The 22,939-nt window shown below is 44.1% G+C and overlaps 1 protein-coding gene across 3 annotated transcripts; it reads right to left on the bottom strand.

Annotated features, from left to right (window-relative positions):
* Positions 1–937: 937 nt before the first annotated feature.
* Positions 938–21,593, bottom strand: LOC137534727 (zinc finger protein 605-like). 3 transcript variants are annotated; one of them, XM_068256347.1, is made up of 6 exons: positions 21,532–21,593; positions 12,946–13,112; positions 8,585–8,663; positions 8,364–8,461; positions 7,778–8,261; positions 938–2,556 (listed from the first exon to the last, which is right to left on the bottom strand). In XM_068256347.1, the coding sequence occupies exons 3-6, from the start codon at positions 8,616–8,618 to the stop codon at positions 1,028–1,030; spliced, it is 2,145 nt and encodes a 714-aa protein (XP_068112448.1). In that variant the 5' UTR covers positions 8,619–8,663; positions 12,946–13,112; positions 21,532–21,593; the 3' UTR covers positions 938–1,027. The 3 variants fall into 3 exon arrangements, with proteins under 3 accessions (XP_068112448.1, XP_068112447.1, XP_068112446.1); XM_068256346.1 differs by lacking the exon at positions 12,946–13,112 and having other exon boundaries at positions 21,532–21,576; XM_068256345.1 differs by lacking the exons at positions 12,946–13,112; positions 21,532–21,593 and having other exon boundaries at positions 8,585–9,419.
* Positions 21,594–22,939: the final 1,346 nt, after the last annotated feature.

The following is a 22,939-nucleotide window of genomic DNA, read 5'->3' as shown; positions in this document are numbered from 1 at the left end:
TTACAGTTTTTCGCTGTAGTGCCCCTTTAATAACTGCAGCCAGATAACTGATATTAGGCTGTCACATCACTAATAAGTAATTGAAACTCACAATTGTTTGCCAAACTTAGATTAATACACATTGCCAGATTTTAAGCTGGCCATACATCTACCAATATTGTGGTCCATTCGACTGCAGGATTTGATACTTTTATCAAATCAGATGAAAACTGGTGCCACAACAAGCTTGCCCAATCTGCAATTCAACCAATTTGGGGCCAAAATCTGTGACGTACCCTGGAAGCTAAAAAATCTTGACGCAACATGGTCCATCAGGTGTGGCGGTAACAGTGTGTGATGTTGCAAAGACCGCAGAATGCCACAATCCCCCAGCGGATAGATCTGTGTCTTGGTCGATAACAAACTGCTTGTTCCGATTTATCACCCAAATTGGGTTCCTTAATTGTATATATATATATATATATATATATATATATATATATATATATATATATATATATATATATATATATATATATTATATAAATTTTATTCCTTTTCTAACTTATCTGTATGGTTTTGGGATGTTGGGGAACACTGGAGTGCCCGGAGGAAACCCACACAGGCACCGGCAGACCATACAAACAAAGCAAGACTGATTTGTGCTCTGTTTAACATTGTTAAACAATATCTTAATTATGTTCATTACCTTGTGGATATTTTTTGCAATAATTTTATATAACTTGCTAAGTTTTTTTTCTATGTATAACATAGTTACTGGTTACAATGTGTACAGGACCTTTGTTATTTGAAATTGTTATACTCGTCTGTCACTTGCTCATTAAATAAAAAAAAAAAATCATTGCCATTAAAAAAAAAGTAATAAAAGACTCTACCCACATACAAAATATCACATCTCAAGCAAACAATGTATTAGAAACTCATCTCACATGTATATATGTTTTTTTTAATTATTAGCAGAACAATTCTCTTTACTGATAGATTAATTCAGTATGTGAAACACCAGCATACATACATCCCACCAGCGTCAGCGGGAATGAATTTTCTGATGGTCAGTTAGACTTCTTTTCCTTGTGAAACATTTCCCACATTCTGAACATGAAAAAGGACGCTCACCAGTGTGAGTTCTCTGATGTGCGATGAGGTCTGATTTTTCAAAAAAACTTTTCCCGCAGTTTGTACATGAATAAGGCCGCTGGCCAGTGTGAACTCTCTGGTGCCTGATGAGGCTGGCTTGCTGAATGAAACCTTTCCCACACTCCGAACATGAAAATGGCCGCTCGCCTGTGTGACTTCTCAGGTGTCTAATCAGGTCTGTTTTTTCAATAAAACTTTTCCCACACTCTGAACATGAATAAGGTCGCTGCCCAGTGTGAATTCTCTGGTGTCTAATCAGGTGAATTTCCTGTATGAAACCTTTCCCACACTCTGAACATGAAAAAGGCCTCTCGCCTGTGTGAAGTCTTCGGTGTACAATTAAATCACGTTTAGAAATGAAACATTTCCCACAAACCACACAGGAGAAAGGACGCTCTCCAGTGTGGGTCCTCTGGTGTTGAAGAAAGCTAGAGTTGAAAATAAAACATTTCCCACACTCTGCACATGAAAAAGGACGCTCAGATTTGTGTATTCTCTGGTGTCCTATAAGGCTTGATTTGTGACTGAAACTTTTCCCACACTCTGTACATGAGAAAGGCCCCTCTCCTGTATGACTTGCCTGGGTTTCTTCAACCTTTACTTTCACGATAAGACTGTTCCCAGACTCTACACATGTAGAAAGCTGATTCTCCAAGTGACTCCGTTCATGCTTCAAAAAGTCTCGTTTAGAGTTAAAACTCTCCCCGCATTCCGTGCATGAAAACTTGCGCTCTTCTTTGTGCTTCTTCTGATGCTGAAGAAACTTTGATTTGTGTGTGAAAGATTTCCCACACTCTGTACATGAGAAAGGGCGATCACCTGAATGAGTTGCCTTGTGCAGTCTCAGGCTAGTTTTATAACTGAAGCCTTTCCCACACTCCAAGCATGAAAAAGGACGCTCAGTTTTGTGAATTTTCTGGTGTGCGGTAAGGTTTGACTTCTCAGGGAAACTTTTCCCACATTCTGAACAAGCAAAAGGACGCTCCCCCGTGTGACTTCTCTGGTGTATAACAAGCTGTGATCTCCGGAAGAAACATTTCTCACACTCCGAACAGGAAAACGGGCGCTCACCTTTGTGACTTTTCTGGTGTGCGTTAAAGTTAGATTTGTTGCTGAAACTTTTCCCACACTCTGAACATGAAAAGGGGCGTTCCCCGGTGTGGAGCCTCTGATGTACAATCAGATAGGATTTCTGTTTATAACTCTTGTGACACTCAGAACATGAAAATCTCTTATCCTCTGTAGTCATAGTGTGAGACGCACCAGCAGACAGTTCCTCATAGTTACAGTGGTCTGGTGATTGGTTTGCACAGGGAAATCTTGGGATGACAGGGTGTGATTTATTAGAAGAGTTCTCAGGATTAGAACGATGCATTGATCTACTCTTGTGGTAAAGTCTGTGATGTACATAGCGTCCATCTGTTGGGAAATAATAATAGTTATAGAACATTCATTCTCCTGTGTGCAGTCAGCAGTCATGTACAGGTGAAACTCGAAAAATCAGAATATCGTGCAAAAGTCCATTTATTTCAGTAAGTCAACTTAAAAGGTGGAACTAATATATGAAACAGACTCATTACATGCAAAGCAAGACATTTCAAGCCTTTATTTGATATAATTTTGATGATTATGGCTGACAGCTTATGAAAACCCCCAAATCAAAATCTCAGTTATCAGAGTATTGTGGAAATGTTAAAGAGCACCTACCATATTTTCCACTGTATAAGACGCTCCGGAATATAAGACGCACCCAGGTTTAGAGGGCAAAAACCAGGAAAAAAAAAAAATATATATATATATACTAAACCTGGTGCGTCTCTATTCAGAAGCGTCTTGTAGATGTCCTACAGTGTCCCCCATGTGACCTCAGATGTCTGCATGTGCCCTTAGGTGTTCCCAGGTGTCCCCCATGTGCTCTCAGGAGTCCCCAGGTGTCCTTAGGTGTACCCCATGTGTCCCTCGTGCCCTCAGGAGGTCCCACTGTGGTTCTTAGGTGTCCCCCATGTGCTCTCAGGAGTGCTCCGTGTGGTCCCAATGTATACCCCGCTACCTGTGTGGACTGCCCTTCCCGTGTTCCTGTATCGGCATGTATGAATATGCAGCCCATATACTAACTCCCCGTGTGTGGTCCGCTGCCCCTCGCTACCCTTGCCGCTTGTGTCCGTGTCCGCTCTGCAGGTGGGGACCGGAGTTCTGCAGGAGGCGGGGAGAGCAGCAGACTGACACTATAGAGATAAACACAGCCAGCTCTGACAAGCTGTTTGTCAGCAGCGTGGCTGTGATTTATGAGGGATTGCAGAGTGCAGGGGGACCTTAGGGGGGTTTGGGATAGTAACAGAGGCTGGGCTGTATAGGCAGATCCAGCCTCTGTATGCAGATAACATTCTTCAAACCCACCTCGGGTTCTCTTTAAGCTTAAGTCAAACTTCACCTCCCTGCTCCACCACTAACTGTAACCCCTCCACCATATACTTATCTACCCCCTTGTTCTGTGACTAGCTCCTTGTCTGGCTCCTAACCTTTGCCTAACCAACTTCACCACCCTGCTCCTCCCCCCCCCCCCCCTTGTGCCTATCTTCAGCCAAATGCTGGTTACACACTATGTTTGTTTGATCAATTTTCCATCCAATCGATTTCCGATTTGATTCTGTTATCTTTTCTTATCTATTTCCGTTCACTTCTATGAGAAATCGATCAGAAAAACAAACAATCGAAAATAAGATCGGACATGTTGGAAATTATCTATCGAACCCTCTAACACAAAATTGTATGGTGTGTCCCTAGCATAACAGTACACGCTAACTCTAACCTCACCTGATGCGCTATGTCTTACTCTAGAGATGAGAACGAATTGAGATGAACATTCGATATGATATACAGTATCTCCTCCTCATTTGTTGGTACTATGTTATACTGAGGAATGGAGATGGGCCTTTCATATGGCGTACAGTATCTCTCCTCATTTGTTGGCACTATGATGTTATACTGAGGAATGGACATGGGCCTTTCATATGGTGTACAGTATCTCCTCCTCATACTATGATGTTATACTGAGGAATGGAGATAGGCCTTTCATATGGTGTACAGTATCTCCTCCTCATGTGTTGGTACTATGATGTTATACTGAGGAATGGAGATGGGCCTTTCATATGGCGTACAGTATCTCCTCCTCATTTGTTGGTACTATGATGTTATACTGAGGAATGGAGATGGGCCTTTCATATGGTGTACAGTATATCCTCCCCATTTGTTGGTGCTATGATGTTATACTGAGGAATGGAGATGGACCTTTCATATGGTGTACAGTATCTCCTCCTCATTTGTTGGCACTATGATGTTATACCGAGGAATGGAAATGGACCTTTCATATGATATACAGTATCTCCTCCTCATTTGTTGGCACTATGATGTTATACTGAGGAATGTAGATGGACCTTTCATATGGTGTACAGTATCTCCTCCTCATTTGTTGGTACTATGATGTTATACTGAGGAATGGAGATGGGCCTTTCATATGGTGTACAGTATCTCCTCCTCATTTGTTGGTACTATGATGTTATACTGAGGAATGGAGGTGGGCCTTTCATATGGTGTACAGTATCTCCTCCTCATGTGTTGGTGCTATGATGTTATACTGAGGAATGGAGATGGACCTTTCATATGGTGTACAGTATCTCCTCCTCATGTGTTGGTGCTATGATGTTATACCGAGGAATGGAAATGGACCTTTCATATGATATACAGTATCTCCTCCTCATTTGTTGGCGCTATGATGTTATACTGAGGAATGGAAATGGACCTTTCATATGATATACAGTATCTCCTCCTCATTTGTTGGCACTATGATGTTATACTGAGGAATGGAGATGGGCCTTTCATATGGTGTACAGTATCTCCTCCTCATTTGTTGGTACTATGATGTTATACTGAGGAATGGAGGTGGGCCTTTCATATGGTGTACAGTATCTCCTCCTCATGTGTTGGTGCTATGATGTTATACTGAGGAATGGAGATGGACCTTTCATATGGTGTACAGTATCTCCTCCTCATGTGTTGGTGCTATGATGTTATACCGAGGAATGGAAATGGACCTTTCATATGATATACAGTATCTCCTCCTCATTTGTTGGTGCTATGATGTTATACTGAGGAATGGAAATGGACCTTTCATATGATATACAGTATCTCCTCCTCATTTGTTGGCACTATGATGTTATACTGAGGAATGGAGATGGGCCTTTCATATGGTGTACAGTATCTCCGCCTCATTTGTTGGTACTATGATGTTGTACTGAGGAATGGAGATGGGCCTTTCATATGGTGTACAGTATCTCCTCCTCATGTGTTGGTACTATGATGTTATACTGAGGAATGGAGATGGGCCTCTCGTATGGTGTACAGTATCTCCTCCTCATTTGTTGGTAGTATGATGTTATACTGAGGAATGGAGATGGGCCTCTCATATGGTGTACAGTATCTCCTCCTCATTTGTTGGTATTATGTTATACTGAGGAATGGAGATGGACCTTTCATATGGTGTACAGTATCTCCTCCTCATTTGTTGGTACTATGATGTTATACTGAGGAATGGAGATGGGCCTTTCATATGGCGTACAGTATCTCCTCCTCATTTGTTGGTACTATGATGTTATACTGAGGAATGGAGATGGGCCTTTCATATGGTGTACAGTATATCCTCCCCATTTGTTGGTGCTATGATGTTATACTGAGGAATGGAGATGGACCTTTCATATGGTGTACAGTATCTCCTCCTCATTTGTTGGCACTATGATGTTATACCGAGGAATGGAAATGGACCTTTCATATGATATACAGTATCTCCTCCTCATTTGTTGGCACTATGATGTTATACTGAGGAATGTAGATGGACCTTTCATATGGTGTACAGTATCTCCTCCTCATTTGTTGGTACTATGATGTTATACTGAGGAATGGAGATGGGCCTCTCATATGGTGTACAGTATCTCCTCCTCATTTGTTGGTATTATGTTATACTGAGGAATGGAGATGGGCCTTTCATATGGTGTACAGTATCTCCTCCACATGTGTTGGTACTATGATGTTATACTGAGGAATGGAGATGGGCATTTCATATGGTGTACAGTATCTCCTCCTCATTTGTTGGTACTATGATGTTATACTGAGGAATGGAGATGGGCCTCTCATATGGTGTACAGTATCTCCTCATTTGTTGGTACTATGATGTTATACTGAGGAATGGAGATGGGTCTCTCATATGTGTACAGTATCTCCTCCTCATTTGTTCATATTATGTTATACTGAGGAATGGAGATGGGCCTTTCATATGGTGTACAGTATTTCCTCATTTGTTGGTACTATGATGTTATACTGAAGAATGGAGATGGACCTTTCATATGGTGTACAGTATCTCCTCCACATGTGTTGGTACTATGATGTTATACTGAGGAATGGAGATGGGCCTTTCATATGGTGTACAGTATCTCCCCCTCATTTGTTGGTACTATGATGTTATACTGAGGAATGGAGATGAACCACTTTGTTGGGAATGACTAGTTTAACAGAGGCACCAGTGTTGAGTAAAATAAGATTAATTTTTTTTTAAAAGAGAGGTAGTGGTGGACTTACATCCCCAGAAGACTCAACATTTGGTTTTATCAGTAAAATTCAATTTATTTGTAGCTCCAACTTTGCAACGCGTTTCACGGGCCTAAGTCCGCTTACCCAGGCCATAAAACGAGGATTGAGGTTTAGCAGTAACATGTATGTGTGCCTCACTGTATGAGAGAGGAGCTCATACATGTTTCTGCTAAACCTCAGTGCTCCTTTTATGGCCGGAGGAAGCAGGCTTAGACTTGTGCAACGCGATGCAAAATTGGAGCTATGAATACATTGAATTTTACTGATAAAGCCAAATGTTTAGTCTTCTGGTGAGGTAAGACCATCCATTTTTTAATAGTTTTAAATTTTATTTGACTCTACAATGGCGCCTCTGTTAAACTAGTCATTCCGTAAGTCTACTCCACCCTTGTTGGAGGGGTGTTACCCTATCTTTTTTCCTGTCTACAGAGGGCAACTTTTACCTGAGTGGGTTCGGGTTAGACTCCCCACCTGCAGATACAGTGGCTGCCTGTGTGGTAACCCACCTTTGTGAGTACCTTCCTTGTAATCACTCACGTCATACTACATGTCTTAACCTACTACACTATTGCGGGCTCTCGATTTTTCTCTTTGTGTTTTGCAAGCACTTTGTTGGGAACATGGTGTTTTGTTGAGGATGGCTGTATATAGTTAAAGGATACCTGAAGAGACGGAGTCAGCCACTTACATACCTGATATTTAACTCTTTCAGGCAGAGAAAGAAAAAAAAGGAACACAGCATAGTTATTTATGTGCTTAGCATTGTACATACACATATATATCTCATGTCACATGTCACTTCAGGTATCCTTTAATATGGACTACTGTACTTCCATCCATTTGTTGGTTACATTAGTGGTATGGTATGCAAAAAGTTGACAGTTTTCTGGTGAGGACTAAATATACATTTACTACAGGAGGTACAATTTTCCCATCTTAATCTGTTTGGACTCTGATTATAGTGTAGGCAATAATGATGATTTCTCAAAGGGATACCTACCTGTGCTGATTTCTAGAGAGCATTCCTCCTTTGTAGTTGGCAATGTCAGAGTTTCTTCTGTAGGGTCACCTCTCTCATCTGTCAAATCTTCTTCCACCTTTATAGTCCTGATCATGTCATCCTCCTCCATGCACTGCTGGTCATCCATCACACATGTCTCTTCTTCTTCCTCTTTCATTGCCATCAATTCTTCCTCCTGTGTCAACGGTTGATCACATGTCACATACATATCTTCTTCTTCCACTTTAATTGTCCTCATCATGTCATCCACCTTTATAGACCTCTGATCATTCCTCACATTAATCTCTTCTTCTTCCTCCTCTTTTATTGTTATCATATCACCCTCCTCTGCAGACTGATCACCCATCACATATGTCTCTTCTTCCTCTTTAATTGTCCTCAATGCTTCACCGAACTCTTTAGACTGCTGATTTTGCCTCACGTATATTTCTTTTTCCACTTTCACATCAATTGGTTTACCATCCTACATCAATAAAATGAGATAGATGAACATAATTTCATAGCAAAATAGAATCTCACACGGCCTGGAGTCACTTCTCGGTTCTAGACCTTGCGTTCCACCTACCTGATAATGGTGAGGGGTGGTGAGATCTTCTGCTGTACAATCCTGGGAATAAAGAGTACCTGTACATCTCTCTGGAGGATTTCTGCTACTGGATCCATCTGTAGGAAACACACACACTGACTGAATACATTGCCTCTATGTGATTATCAGATGATGGGGTGGATCTAGGTGGACCCTCCGTACTGCTCTCTCCTTCACAAGAAATGAAAGTCTCCTCTTACCCGGTGATGTGAGGGGTGGCTTATTCTCCATCATGATGTTGATGAAGAGGTCCTTGTGTCCTTCTAAATACTGCCCCTCCTGCATAGAGAAACAGACATGACATCCTCGCATAAGTAGCATGTGGCCCACAATGACCTTCTGTGCGGACCACAGTAGGATTACAGGCACATGATGGGTATTGTGTGTTTTATTAACTCCCCCATTCTGAGAGTCTCCTCCACATGAAGTTGCATCTCCATCTGTGTTCAGCAGAGATGGTCAGTGAGATGCAAAGAATACCAGCTTGCATGCATATTTAACAAAATTTGTATGCATCTTAAAATTGGGCCAATCAAATGTACATGACAACTTGGGCAGCCCGGTGGCGTAGAGGTTGGTGCTCTCGGCTTGCAGTGCTGTGTCCCTGGTTGGAATCCCAGCCAGGTCAACATCTGCAAGGAGTTGGTATGTTCTCCCCGTGTCTGCATGGGTTTCCTCCAGGCACTCCGGTTTCCTCCCACATCCCAAAAACATACAGTTCAGTTAATTGGCTTCCTCCTAAATTGGCCCTAGACTATGATACATGTACTACACGATATATACATAGACATATGTCTATGTGGCTGTCAGACTCCTGCAATGCATTGTGGGACTTGTAGTTCCTTAACAACTGGAGGGCCACGTTTGCCAATGCCTGGTCTAGCATGTCATTTACCCTCACTAGTGTTTAGCGACTGTCACATGGCAAAACGACACTGCTTGAAGCAGGAGATGTGGCCACACAGCAATCAATGCAATAGAGAAGAGTCTAAGGCCTGTATGCAATTAACTTTTTCTCCTGAGTTTTCTCTTACAAGATAATTTTTATCTTATCTTTAAAATAACTTTTCAGCATTTTACAATTGAAGAAGTACCCAGAAATCGGTGAAAAGGTAATATTAAAATTATTTTGAGTATTTTCTTGCTTGCTGGTGGTTTAAAAAACATTTTATGCAGAGCTGTGGAGTCAATATAAAAATAATTTGACTCCAACTCCTCATGAAACTGTACCCCTTATGAAAACACCGACTCCAACTCCAGGTACCCAAAATTGCTCCGACTCCACAGCCCTGATTTTATGACAAGGGGGTTGATTCACTAAAGTAAATAGCGATTTTTACAGCGTGCTTTACATGTAATGGGCTGCACACTTCCCCCATCTTCCTCCATCCCTCCATTGCAGCGCTCAAAGCTCTCAAACACCGGGGTGGGGGAGGGGGGGGGGGGGGGGAGGGTTGTAAGTATTTACCTACTGCGATCCAGCGCAGGTGCAGTAGTGGATTTCCATTCGGGCAGAGGCGGAAATAGCCGAGCCCGATTGGGTCTGCTCTAGTACACAGACGACTTGTGCCTGCGCAGTACAGTGGACGTGATCTGCCTGAGCCTGAATGGAAAGTCACTACTGCACTTGCTCTGGAGCCGGGGAAGGTAAATACTGCAGAGGCTGCATCTGTGCCACAGTCAACAAGCTTGTCAGCTGTAGTTCAGGAGCAGTCAGCGCTGGAACAGAGGGAGGGAGGAGGATGTGATAGCCTCATTAGGATCCAGAGGCTTCCCTCCCCCGAGTATCCCCCAGGTGTTTTTTTTTTTTCATTATAGTGTCTCTTTAACCCGCCAGCAAGCAAGAAAATACTCCAATTAATTTTGACAGTACTTTTTCAAATACTTTTTCAATTGCTAAGTGTTAAAAAAGTTATTTGAAATTAAAAATGATCTCCTAGGTGGAAAGGTGAATTGGATGGGTCCCAAAGTGAACTGAACAAGGGTCTTGGAAAAGGGAAGAAGTAACTAATACACAAGCACTTCCCCACTCTAGTCTGCACTCTGAGGGGTGTAGTGGTTAGCTCTCTTGCCTTGCAGCGCTGGGTTCCCTGGTTCGAATCCCAGCCAGGTCAACATCTGCAAGGAGTTTGTATGTTATCCCAGTGTATGTGTGGGCTTCCTCCGGGCACTCCGGTTTCCTCCCACATCCCAGAAAACATACAGATAAGTTAATTGGCTTTTCCCTAAAAAAAATGACTAGGATACATACACACACACACACACACACACACACACACACACACACACACACACACACACACACACACACACTTATTCGTATAAATGATCAGAAATGATTGTTGGGGACCACTAACAAATAAAAGTCTCCTAAACAATTAGATCAGATTAATAAAGTTGACCCGATCGATCCATTTAAGCTGATTGCATTGGTTAGGAAATTTTTGTCTAGTAGTGGTGCCAACTGATCATTTCCGATCGTTCATACAAATAATCATTCGTAAACGATCGTTCAGCAAATTGTATCATTAGTGGCCACCTTAAAGGACAATTGTAGCAAGGGCTATGGAGGCTGCCATGTGTTACGCTCGGTGGTATATTCTCCAGTCAGCACGTAATGCATAACCTGACGTGAAGGAGACACACACGCAAGCACAAGGAACCAGGATATCCCCAGTGGAGGAGAGGACTGACTCCACGCACAGAGCAGGCGTAGATCCGAGCAACCACAAACAATACTTAATATACAATGGATATGATATTCCTAGCGTATTATAATTACATCTATCAATGAAACTACAAACGACTGACTAACATATGTATATATCGGCGAGGAACCGATATATAACATAAGCAAGGAACACTAGCTAGGAACTGGAGCAATACAAGGAACAGGACTAGGAAAGATTCACTACTTCTACGCAGAAGTGAGCGCAATCCACGCAAGGTTACAGGAACAGGCCTGAACTAACTAAGCACGGATGAACACGATAAGCGCAACCTACCGAAACGTGCTGGAACCTGACTGACTGAACAGTTCGAGTATGTATATATCAGCGACAATGATGTATTGACGTAACACGAATACAAGGAAAATAACAAACGTGCTAGTATGCGTATATATCGGCGATGAACCAATATATGATGCAAGACTAGCAAAGTAACAAATACTGACAAACAGGAACAGGACTAGAAGGACTCACTGACTCCTACGCAGGAGATCAGCGCAGTCCACATGAATTACACTAGAACTAGGAACACGGTCTGGGGCCAGAGTAACAGCAAGAGGGGCTGATGCTGAAACTATGATAGCCCGAGGAGCACTGCAGGAAGCAGCTCTTTATACTGAGGTCATCCAATAAGAGCAGACATGCAGATTCCCACACAGGTGAATGATAATCAGTCACAAGCTGGCAGACTAAGCTATGCAACCTGCATGAAAGGGATTGCAGCTCCACTGCAACAGACAATGTTTGACTTCACAAGAGCATCTTAAACTGTCATTAACTTCAGGAGCGAATGCAGATGGAATCAACACTTAGTGTGATTGCAAGCAAAACTATGCGAGCAAATGCATGTAAAAAAATCTACAACTGCTTGTCTACAGTACACCTGCAGCCAGCAGTACATGCTGCAGAAGTGATCATAACACCATGTTTATTTCCTTTTAAGTAATGCCATTTGCCTGGTTGTCCTGCTGATCCTCTGCCTCTAATACTTTTAGCCATAGACCCCTAGCAAGCATGCAGCAGATCGGGTGTTTCTAACATTATTGTCAGATCTGACGAGATTAGCTGCATGCTTGCTTCTGGTGTTAAAGGGAATCTAAACTGAGACGGATATGGATTTTTCCGTTTAACATAACACAAGTTGCATGACTCTCCTGCTGATCCTGTGTCTCTAATACTTTCAACCACAGCCCCTCAACAAGCATGCAGATCAGGTGCTCTGACTGAAGTCAGACTGGATTAGCTGTATGCTTGTTTCAGGTGTGTGATTCAGCCACTACTGAAGCCAAAGAGATCAGCAGGACTGCCAGGCAACTGGTATTGTTTAAAAGGAAAAATCCATATCCCTCTCAGTTAAGGTTCCCTTTAAGCAGACACTTCTGCTGCCAAATACATCAGCAGGGCTGCCAAGCAACTTGTATTGTTTAAAAGAAATTAATCATGGCAGCCTCCATATATCTCTCACTACAGTTGTCCTTTAACATTAAACTTGACACTATAATCAGGACAGAGGGGTTCAATGGGATAGTATAATGGAACAGCATAACTAGGGGGAGTACCATAGCAGGACAGCAAAACACAGACGATGTTGTTATGGGAAGGGCAATCAAGGGCCAATATAAAGGGAGGACATTAATGATGACAAACTAATAGGGAGAGCATAATACTGGGGGGCAATATGATCATGGGAACGCCAGACTGGGGGGCAGGATAAAATGCAGCCAGCCTGTAGATAAGGCGTCACTTGTCTTATAGGAATGTGACACACACAAGTCACCATGCAGAAGTATCTCTTATTACTGCACAATGCTCATAAGTAAAGCAATACTCACCTCTCCCGCAAGCAGCTCAGTAATTATAATCTCAGTGCTGATAATCTTATTGCCGTTTCTGTAAAGTGGCAGGCGGAGAAGTGAAGGCACTGTGATGGGGAGCAGCCAATGGAAACAGGTTGTGAGGTCTGAGCAAGTAATCAGATGGCTCCTTCAAAATCCTGTGACTAAAAACATAGCAACAATGACCACCATGCAGTTTCCCAGAATGCTCCTCACCTCTCCAGTCTAGACTAGGGTTAGGGTAGGTGAACTTCCTCTTCCACTGGGAAGATCCAGAGCCGAAAGGAAGCCAGAGGTGAAAATAGACTGATGAGATAAATAATTGTATCTTTTTCCCTTGGGCTCATTTCCACTAGGAGACACAGCCGTTTCCGATTCGGCCACGACTCCCATTCTGCTGCATAGCCTCAGCCTGAATCGCTAAGCTGTGCAATGCATGGCTGTAGGGATTCAGCTGTGTGCTGCATAAAACTGCAGCATGCCGTCCTCATTCGCACTGTAGTGTGATCTGTACGGCAAGTCACTAGATGGATAGCCAGTATTTCCCCGTCCCACTCTTATGCAGGTAAAAGCTGGAGATCCAGTCCAGATTCAGGCATAGTGGAAATAGCCCCTATCCTAAACATGACATTTTTAAAGATCCCATAGCTTCATTTTACTTGTATCAGCTAAAAAGAAAGTATATTTATTGTTGTATTGTCTCAAATGCCTGATGCAGTTTTTCAGTGTCCCAGAAGCTAAAATCTATGAACTATTGACCTTTTCAATCTATCCCCTGCACTCAGAAGCGGTTATCTGCCAAGAAAGCGGATCGCTCAAACTCAGTCTTATCACGCGAACGACAGTCTGTACACACGCCCGATTTAGCGGGCGAACGACGGGACGTTCAAACGACCCGTCGTTCACGAAAATCCGCCGTGTGTATGGGCCTTTACCCTATAGCCCCAATAGAGATAAACCTTCACTTGCAAACCAGATTTTAAACTCTTTCAGGCATAAAAAGAACACAGCCTAGTTACACCTCATCATGGCACATGCCACCTGGGGTACATTATAACCCATTGGAGATAATGGTTCTCATGGAAGTCTGGTTGAGGCTTAGAGTCAGAGAATAAGGCTTAAAGTGGACCCAAATTAAAAATACAAGAGTTCAGAAATAAAATCTATTTTCTAAATCATAATAATAAATAGCAGCCTTCTTTCAGCTGCATGATGACAAATACAAAATATTTTACATTTATTGTAGGAACCCCTCCCTTCCTGACCCAGACAGGAAGTGACTACAGTGTGACCCTCACTGATAATAAATTCCAACTATAAAACACTTTCCTAGCAGAAAATGGCTTCTGAGAGCAAGAAAGGTAAAAAAGGGGAATTTCTTATCAGTGAGGGTCACACTGTAGTCACTTCCTGTCTGAGTCAGCCACTTACATACCTGATATTTAACTCTTTCAGGCAGAGAAAGAAAAAAAGGAACACAGCATAGTTATCTGTGTGCTAGGCACTGTACATACCCATGTCTATCTCATTATGTCACATTTCAGTTGTGGTATCCTTTAAGGAAAATATCACATTCGTCATACTGAACTGTGTTATGTAATATAAATGCCTTTATAACCCTTTCTCCTGTGCTTCCCATTTCTACTCACAATTCCTCTTTGTTTTGCCCATAACACCCCCTGCATTACCTGGGCTCACACCTACTCATTTTATCATGAAAATCTTCCACATCCAGCTAAAGGTGGGTACACACATCAGATAAAAGTCTTTGGAAAATGAAAGATCACAGACCAATTTTACCCCCTACCATGTAGTATGAGAGCATACTTTACACAGTCTATTCTATTGAGCTGAACTCTCCATCAGATACAAATCTTTGCAAGATGCTGCACACAAAGATGCTGTACACATGCAACATGCAACAGATCTGTATCTGCAAAAGATCCATTCCTGCAAAATGCATTCATAGTCTATGATATCTGCAGATCTCATACACACCTTGTTTAATAGACATTCATCTGCAGATCAGACAATCATCTGTAGATCTGAAGATCCATCCTGGTGGATTTGCAGATGAATGTCCATTAAACAAGGTGTGTATTGAGATCTGCAGATATCATAGGCTATGAATGCATTTTGCAGGAACGGATCTTTTGCAGACACTTTACCCTCTACTTTTGCAGACACTGATCTTTTGCATGTGTACAGCATCTTTGTGTGCAGCATTTTGCATAGATTTGTATCTGATGGAGAGTTCAGCTCAATAGGTGTAGGTTTGGCTCTCATACTACATGGAAGGGGGTAAAATTGTTCTGTGATCTTCCATTTTCCAAATACTTATCTGATGTGTGTACCCATCTTTAGTTCTGCTTACTCCTCCTCCTGTGTCCTTATTTCTGCTCACTCCTCCCCCTGTGTCCTTATTTCTGCTCACTCCTCCCCATGTCCTTATTTCTGCTCACTCCTCCCCCTGTGTCCTTATTTCTGCTCACTCCTCCCCCTGTGTCCTTATTTCTGCTCACTCCTCCCCCTGTGTCCTTATTTCTGCTCACTCCTCCCCCTGTGTCCTTATTTCTGCTCACACCTCCCCCTGTGTCCTTATTTCTGCTCACACCTCCCCCTGTGTCCTTATTTCTGCTCACACCTCCCCCTGTGTCCTTATTTCTGCTCACACCTCCCCGTGTCCTTATTTCTGCTCACACCTCCCCGTGTCCTTATTTCTGCTCACACCTCCCCGTGTCCTTATTTCTGCTCACACCTCCCCCTGTGTCCTTGTTTCTGCTCACACCTCCTCCTGTGTCCTTGTTTCTGCTCACTCCTCCTCCTGTGTCCTTGTTTCTGCTCACACCTCCCCCTGTGTCCTTGTTTCTACTCACACCTCCCCCTGTGTCCTTATTTCTGCTCACACCTCCCCCTGTGTCCTTGTTTCTGCTCACACCTCCTCCTGTGTCCTTGTTTCTGCTCACTCCTCCTCCTGTGTCCTTGTTTCTGCTCACACCTCCCCGTGTCCTTGTTTCTACTCACACCTCCCCCTGTGTCCTTGTTTCTGCTCACACCTCCCTGTGTCCTTGTTTCTGCTCACTCCTCCCCGTGTCCTTATTTCTGCTCACACCTCCCCCTGTGTCCTTATTTCTGCTCACACCTCCCCCTGTGTCCTTGTTTCTGCTCAATCCTCCCCCTGTGTCCTTGTTTCTACTCACACCTCCCCCTGTGTCCTTGTTTCTGCTCACACCTCCCTGTGTCCTTGTTTCTGCTCACTCCTCCCCGTGTCCTTATTTCTGCTCACACCTCCCCCGTGTCCTTATTTCTGCTCACACCTCCCCCTGTGTCCTTGTTTCTGCTCAATCCTCCCCCTCTGTTTTTGTTTCTGCTCACTCCTCCCCGTGTCCTTGTTCCTGCTCACTCCTCCCCCTGTGTCCTTGTTCCTGCTCACTCCTCCCCCTGTGTCCTTGTTCCTGCTCACTCCTCCCCCTGTGTCATTGTTCCTGCTCACTCCTCCCCCTGTGTCCTTGTTCCTGCTCACTCCTCCCCCTGTGTCCTTGTTCCTGCTCACTCCTCCCCCTGTGTCCTTGTTCCTGCTCACTCCTCCCCCTGTGTCCTTATGTCTGTTCACACCTCCACCTGTGTCCTTGTTTCTGCTCACTCCTCCCCCTGTGTCCTTGTTTCTGCTCACTCCTCCCCCTGTGTCCTTGTTTCTGCTCACTCCTCCCCCTGTGTCCTTGTTTCTGCTCACTCCTCCCCCTGTGTCCTTGTTTCTGCTCACTCCTACCCCTGTGTCCTTGTTTCTGCTCACTCCTCCCCCTGTGTCCTTGTTTCTGCTCACTCCTCCCCCTGTGTCCTTGTTCCATGCTCACTCTCCCCCCTGTGTCCTTGTTCCATGCTCACTCTTCCCCCTGTGGCCTTATGTCTGTTCACAACTACTCCTGTGTCCTTATTTCTGCTCACTCCTCCCCGTGTCCTTATTTCTGCTCACTGCTCCCACTATGTCCTTATTTCTGCTCACTGCTCCCACTATGTCCTTATTTCTGCTCACTCCTCCCCCTGTGTCCTTATTACTGCTCACACATTCCTGTGTCCTTTTTTTCTTCTCACTCCTCCCCGTGCCCTTGTTTCTGCTCACACGTTCCTGTGTCCTTTTTTCTTCTCACCCCTCCCCGTGTCCTTATTTCTGTTCACACCTACTCCTGTATCCTTACTTCTGCTCACACCTTCACCTGTGTCCTTATTTCTGTTCACACCTCCACTTGTGTCCTTATTTCTGCTCACTCCTCCCCCTGTGTCCTTATTTCTGCTCACTCCTCCCCCTGTGTCCTTATTTCTGCTCACTCCTCCCCCTGTGTCCTTATTTCTGCTCACTCCTCCCCCTGTGTCCTTATTTCTGCTCACTCCTCCCTCTGTGTCCTTATTTCTGCTCACTCCTCTCCCTGTGTCCTTATTTCTGTTCACACCTACTCCTGTATCCTTACTTCTGCTCACACCTACTCCTGTATCCTAACTTCTGCTCACACCTACTCCTGTATCCTAACTTCTGCTCAATGTCCTTATTTATGCTCACACCTCCCGCTGTGTCCCTATTTCTGCTCACACCACCCCCAGTGTCCTTATTTCTGCTCACACCACCCACGGTGCTCTCCATTTCTCTTTACACAACCCCTTGTATTTCTGCCAAAAGGTGCTCCCCTCTTTGGTGGCCAATGTGCTTTTATCTCACACACAGCCATGACAATAATTACCGGAACAGGTAACCTTCTGCCAAGTGGCCACATACACTGGAACCCACCTGGAGAAGACTAAGGGCTCGATTCAGTAAACCGTGCTAAGTGTTAGCACGCCTGTGAAAAGCCCTATATCATGCCTAAAGTTGGTTTAGGCATGATAAATTCACATCTAAAGACTTTAGGCGTGATAACTAGGGTGCTAACTGGGTTAGCACCCTTTACTAAATTCACATCGCGCGCACAGTCCCGCACGCAAAACTTTGCGCGCGCACCACGAAAACAACGCACCCGATGCGCCTATAAGGTCGCATTGGGTGCGACCTTAATGTCGCACCATGTGACGTTAAAGTCGCACGCAATGCGACCTTATAGGCGCATCAACGCACCGTTTTCGTCGCACAGCGATGCGACATTTCGCGCACACCGCGCTGTGGGCACGCAAAGTTTTCAGTGTGGGACTTTGCGCGCGATGTAAATTTAGTAAACGGTGCTGACCCAGTTAGCACCCTAGTTATTACGCCCAAAGTCTTTAGGCATGCTAACTGGGTTAGCACCGTTTACTGAATCAAGCCCTAAAGGTGCAATTACAGTTCATGTCGGGGTGCTAGTCTGCTTGAGGTGACCCAGCGGGAAACCTCATACGGATATTCCGCTAACGTGATTGGATGACAGCCCTGTCTAAAACTTTTAGGTTTCGGATAGATTGTAAAGATAACTACAGTATTCATCCAATTAGAACACTTCAAGTTGTAGAGGGTGCTGGGATTGGATAATTGTTCCCATGAGGTTTTCTGCTGGGTTTCATCAACCATACTAGTAGCCCCATGTAAGAAGTGTTGTGTGTGACTGCATATCTTACACAGAGAACCATTATATAGAACTGGACAGGTTATGGCATGGCATGTGCAGCAGCCTGGCAGGAGGGTCACATTGCCCAGCAATTATGTACACCGCAGTAGCAGTTCAATACGAGCCCAGAGAGTCGGTGGGTTCAGAGGGTAGTTGTTGCATAAGCAAAATGTAGGCAGCATCGGACTGGGAGGTGGAAAACCTGAGGAAATCCACTTACTGGCCTAGGTGTTGCTGCTCACAGTGAAGACTTGCTGCAGGTGTCTATTGAGAGTGATAACACAGGGTTTCTGCTGCTTGGCCAGTAGGTGGATTTTCCCAGCTTATCCACCTCCCAGTCCAACACTGAGGGCTAGTTCACACTGGGCGCTCAGAGTGCCGCTAGCCCGCGATCGTGTTCAACTCACAATCTTAACTTAAATCCTGCGATTCTTGCGCTTGTGATTCCCGTTCAAAACGCAGGGCTGTGGAGTCGGAGTCGTGGAGTCGGGCAATTTTGGGTGCCTGGAGTCGGAGTCGGAGTCGGGAAAAAATGCACCGACTCCGACTCCTAATGAATTTGTAACTGTAATTAAAATAGAAAATATGATAAAATGTTCTATTTCTCAGATAATAGTCATTAAAGGGAAGGTCCAAGCAAAAAAAAAAAAAATGAGATTCACTTACCTGGGGCTTCTACCAGCCCCATGCAGCCATCCTGTGCCCTCGTAGTCACTCACTGCTGCTCCAGTCCCCCGCTGGCAGCTTTCTGACCTCGGAGGTCAGGGTCAAATTGCGTACATTTTTACACATTCCCGCTAGTGCAGGATCATTAACACATACATTTTTACGCGTTAGTGGTGAAACGCGTAAATTTTTGTTCCTGCACTAGCTGGAATGCGTAAAAATGTATGCAATGTGGCCCTGACCTCTGAGGTCAGAAAGCTGCCAGCGGGGGACTGGAGCAGCAGTGAGTGACTACAAGGGCACAGGATGGCTACATGGGGCTGGTAGAAGCCCCAGGTAAGTGAATCTCATTTTTTTTTTTTTTGCTTGAACCTTCCCTTTAAAAATAATGTATATATACGCAGTATATATACAGTAATAGCTGTGCTTAGTCCACAAAAATGAAATAAACCAATCAAAATTAGTTACTTGTGCTGCTTCAAAAAAAAAGCAGTCCCCGTATTTTTAAGGACAGATATACATATCTGATTGTGACTGTACATATGATGTGTACAGAGGAACCTCTTATATATACTAAATAACATCTATGCTGTAAGAATAAAGCCTGATGTGTAGCTGTGTCACTAATAGAGATGGTCAATGAGATGGAAATAATTCCGCATTGATGCTGATTTATGCAAATGTATGCACTCCCTTTGCTGATGAAATCAAATAATTTGATATGTTATTAAAATTTTGGTTTGGTGACTACAAATTAAAGGGTAACTGAGACGGATGAAAAGTAAAGCTTTATACATACCTGGGGCTTCCTCCAGCCCCCTTCAGGCTAATCAGTCCTTCACTGTCCTCCACCACCCGGATCTTCTGCTATGAGTCCTGGTAATTCAGCCAGTCAGCGCTGTCCGGCCGCATGCCGCTCCCACGGCCAGGAACATTCTGCACCTGCGCAATACTGCTGCACAGGTGTAGTATGCTCCTGGCGGCGGAGTGTGTGCATGCGCACTACGCCTGACTGGCTCAAGTACCTGGACTCATAGCAGAAGATCCAGGTGGTGGAGGAGGACAACGAGGGACTGATTAGCCTGAAGGGGGCTGGAGGTTACCCCAGGTATGTATAAAACTTTAATTTCATCTGTCTCAGGTTTACTTTGTTACACAGTAGTACTATACTCTACATATGCACTCCCCACAGAGCTGCAGGGAATCCACTGAGAATGCTGTGCACATTGAACACAGAGGTGTTGTCTGTTTACAATCTCCTCATTCCCCTGCAGAGTACCTGCACATCATGCTTACATGTACCCACACTTACATTGCCTAGGGCCTGATAGATGTTCTTTGTTCCGGTTTGTACCTTTTACAAGTACTCTTACCAAGGACTAGTTTTAGTCTAAAGGGAATAAATATAGTAGTTTACATATCCTTCTCACTTCAGTTGTCTTGTAAAATTCCTAAGCGTTGGCAGTTAAGAGACGAATTTCATGTTACATACTTTTAATCAACAAAATTGTAATATGCAAATTAGAGGAGTCTGAGTCGTGGAGTCGGTGGAATCCTAAACTGAGGAGTCGGAGTCGGAGTCGGTGGATTTTTGGACCGACTCCACAGCCCCAAAAGAACAGCAATCACAGAGCAATCGCCCCCAAAATGCTGCAATTGCGATTGATCGAAATCGCAACCACTGCAGTGTGAATGTATCCATAGGGATACATTGTAGCAGCGCTTTGCTGATGGTCGTCGATCAGCAAAGCACTCAAGAATCTCCCCAATGTGAATCAGCCCTAAATGTAGGTGAAAGTAACCATCAACGGTATTGTGTTGGGGTTATTTTTGATTTTGAAGCACTCACGTCTCTATGATATGAGTGTTTGACCGTCCCTTGGGCTATTATGTATAGTCTTAATCACCTTCAAAAGTGGGTCAGAAACGCTGGATTTGAATGACCAATATGGCTCAAATAAACGTTTAAATGAAATCTAATGATTATCTGGAGACCTTTGTAGGAAAACAATTATGTGATTGATGCTTTAGGTGGCGGCATCCAAACACCAGGTTACTACACCAGGACCACAAGGCCAACTGGAGGGCAGGATCTCTCCGGTACTTCCCGGACACGTTATAGGGTTAAATTCTGGGCCATAATTGCTGTTTTTTTTAATCTCCGGGTGGAGGGAGACGAATCAGAAGTAGGGGGAGGGGAGACTGCACGGATTTGCTATGAGGCTCTACGGAGATTAATACATACACAATTCTGCTCTATTTGTATAGCAGCTGCTGCTGGTGGTGGTAAACAAGGGGGCATTACTGGATGTAAATATATTTATACATTGGTACAATAATATCTCATTACCTCCTCTGCTGCCATCACCGTCTCCTCTCTGCTTCCTCCAATTGCAATTTCCTATCTGTACTGTAGATTCCGCCCCTTCCTGTGCATGAGTGCGCTCCACCTTGTGGAAAATAGTGGCACTGCAGCAGCCATTACAAATCAAAATAGTTTTATTGGCTTGTCCAAAGTAGAAGCAAGCAAGACGTTTTGATTCAGGATGCTAACATTTATTGGCTAATTGAAAAGATATAAATTATTGGCATGACCAACGTTTGCCTTCTTAAAACAAAAGGTATTTGTGATTGTTAAAGTTGGAGTGAGCTTTGAGGTGCCCACAAGTGCATCATTGCTGAAAATGCAAATCGTCTCTTTGTTGTCCCTGATAGCTAATACAGCAGTGAGTATTTGAATGACCACAGAGGCGCTGAGCTTTGCATCAGACTTATTTGAGTTTTATGCTCCGTTTCTATTGCCTGATGAAGTGGGAGATGCCCACGAAACGCTTTGCACTTGCACTTTCTGGAGTATATAAATACATTTTTGTTGTTTTGAATATACACAACAGTCGTGTGTGTCTGCTTGGGGGAGGTCAGTCCACCTCTGCCTCCTCTCATTCTAGAATATTTTATCCTTTTGGCACCTCTGTCTGCTTATACAGTTCCTGAGTCCACCCTTGGCGGAGGGATGTTGCCCCTTATTTCCTATCTACAGAGAGCGACTTTTTAACCCTGAGTGGGGACAGGTCTAATCTCCTCACCTGCTGATATAGTGGTTACCTGGACGGTAACTCATGTTTGTGAGTATAAATAGATACTTGCTTGTCATATCCACATACCAGTACATACTACACTATATTGGGCTCTCTTTGTCTCTATTCTGCAATCCATTTTAATGATCTCCCCCTCCTTTCCTAAGCTCTGCCATTTCCATGCACTGTGCAGTGTGTAGGGCTCATTACTTGCTGCTGAGCCGCTGGAATCCTGTGGGCCTCTACCTTCTCACAATAGTGTAAGGGGGTGTCCTGTCACTCGGTGAGGGGGGGGGGAGCAGTGCCCTCTAGCTCCGCCCCGCAATGCATGCACTCCAACATAAAACATTATTATGCATTGCAGCATGGTACCAGACAATGTAGGTGGCCCTAATACCCTCACATAATATTTGTATTACAAGCCGCAGCAGCAGAGCCGGGACAAGGTCCTCCAGCACCCAAGGCTGAGACACCAAAGTGCGCCCCTCCCACCCCAGCTGTCACACACTGATTGCTATTAGACTAAGAGGCACCACAGGGCCCACAACCTCCCCGACACCTTAATATCTAGTTATCTGGCTTGCAGTCACTGCCATGTATCCCCTTTTCTTATTTCTTTCTGCTTCATACACAATTAGGAATGGCAGCTGAATGAATTGTGCGCCCCCTCCTACACTGCGC

This window comes from Hyperolius riggenbachi, chromosome 10 (genome assembly GCF_040937935.1).
Source record: "Hyperolius riggenbachi isolate aHypRig1 chromosome 10, aHypRig1.pri, whole genome shotgun sequence".
NCBI lineage: Eukaryota > Metazoa > Chordata > Amphibia > Anura > Hyperoliidae > Hyperolius > Hyperolius riggenbachi.
The sequence above is the reverse complement of the archived record's forward strand: the minus strand, read 5'-3'. Positions and strand labels throughout refer to the sequence as shown.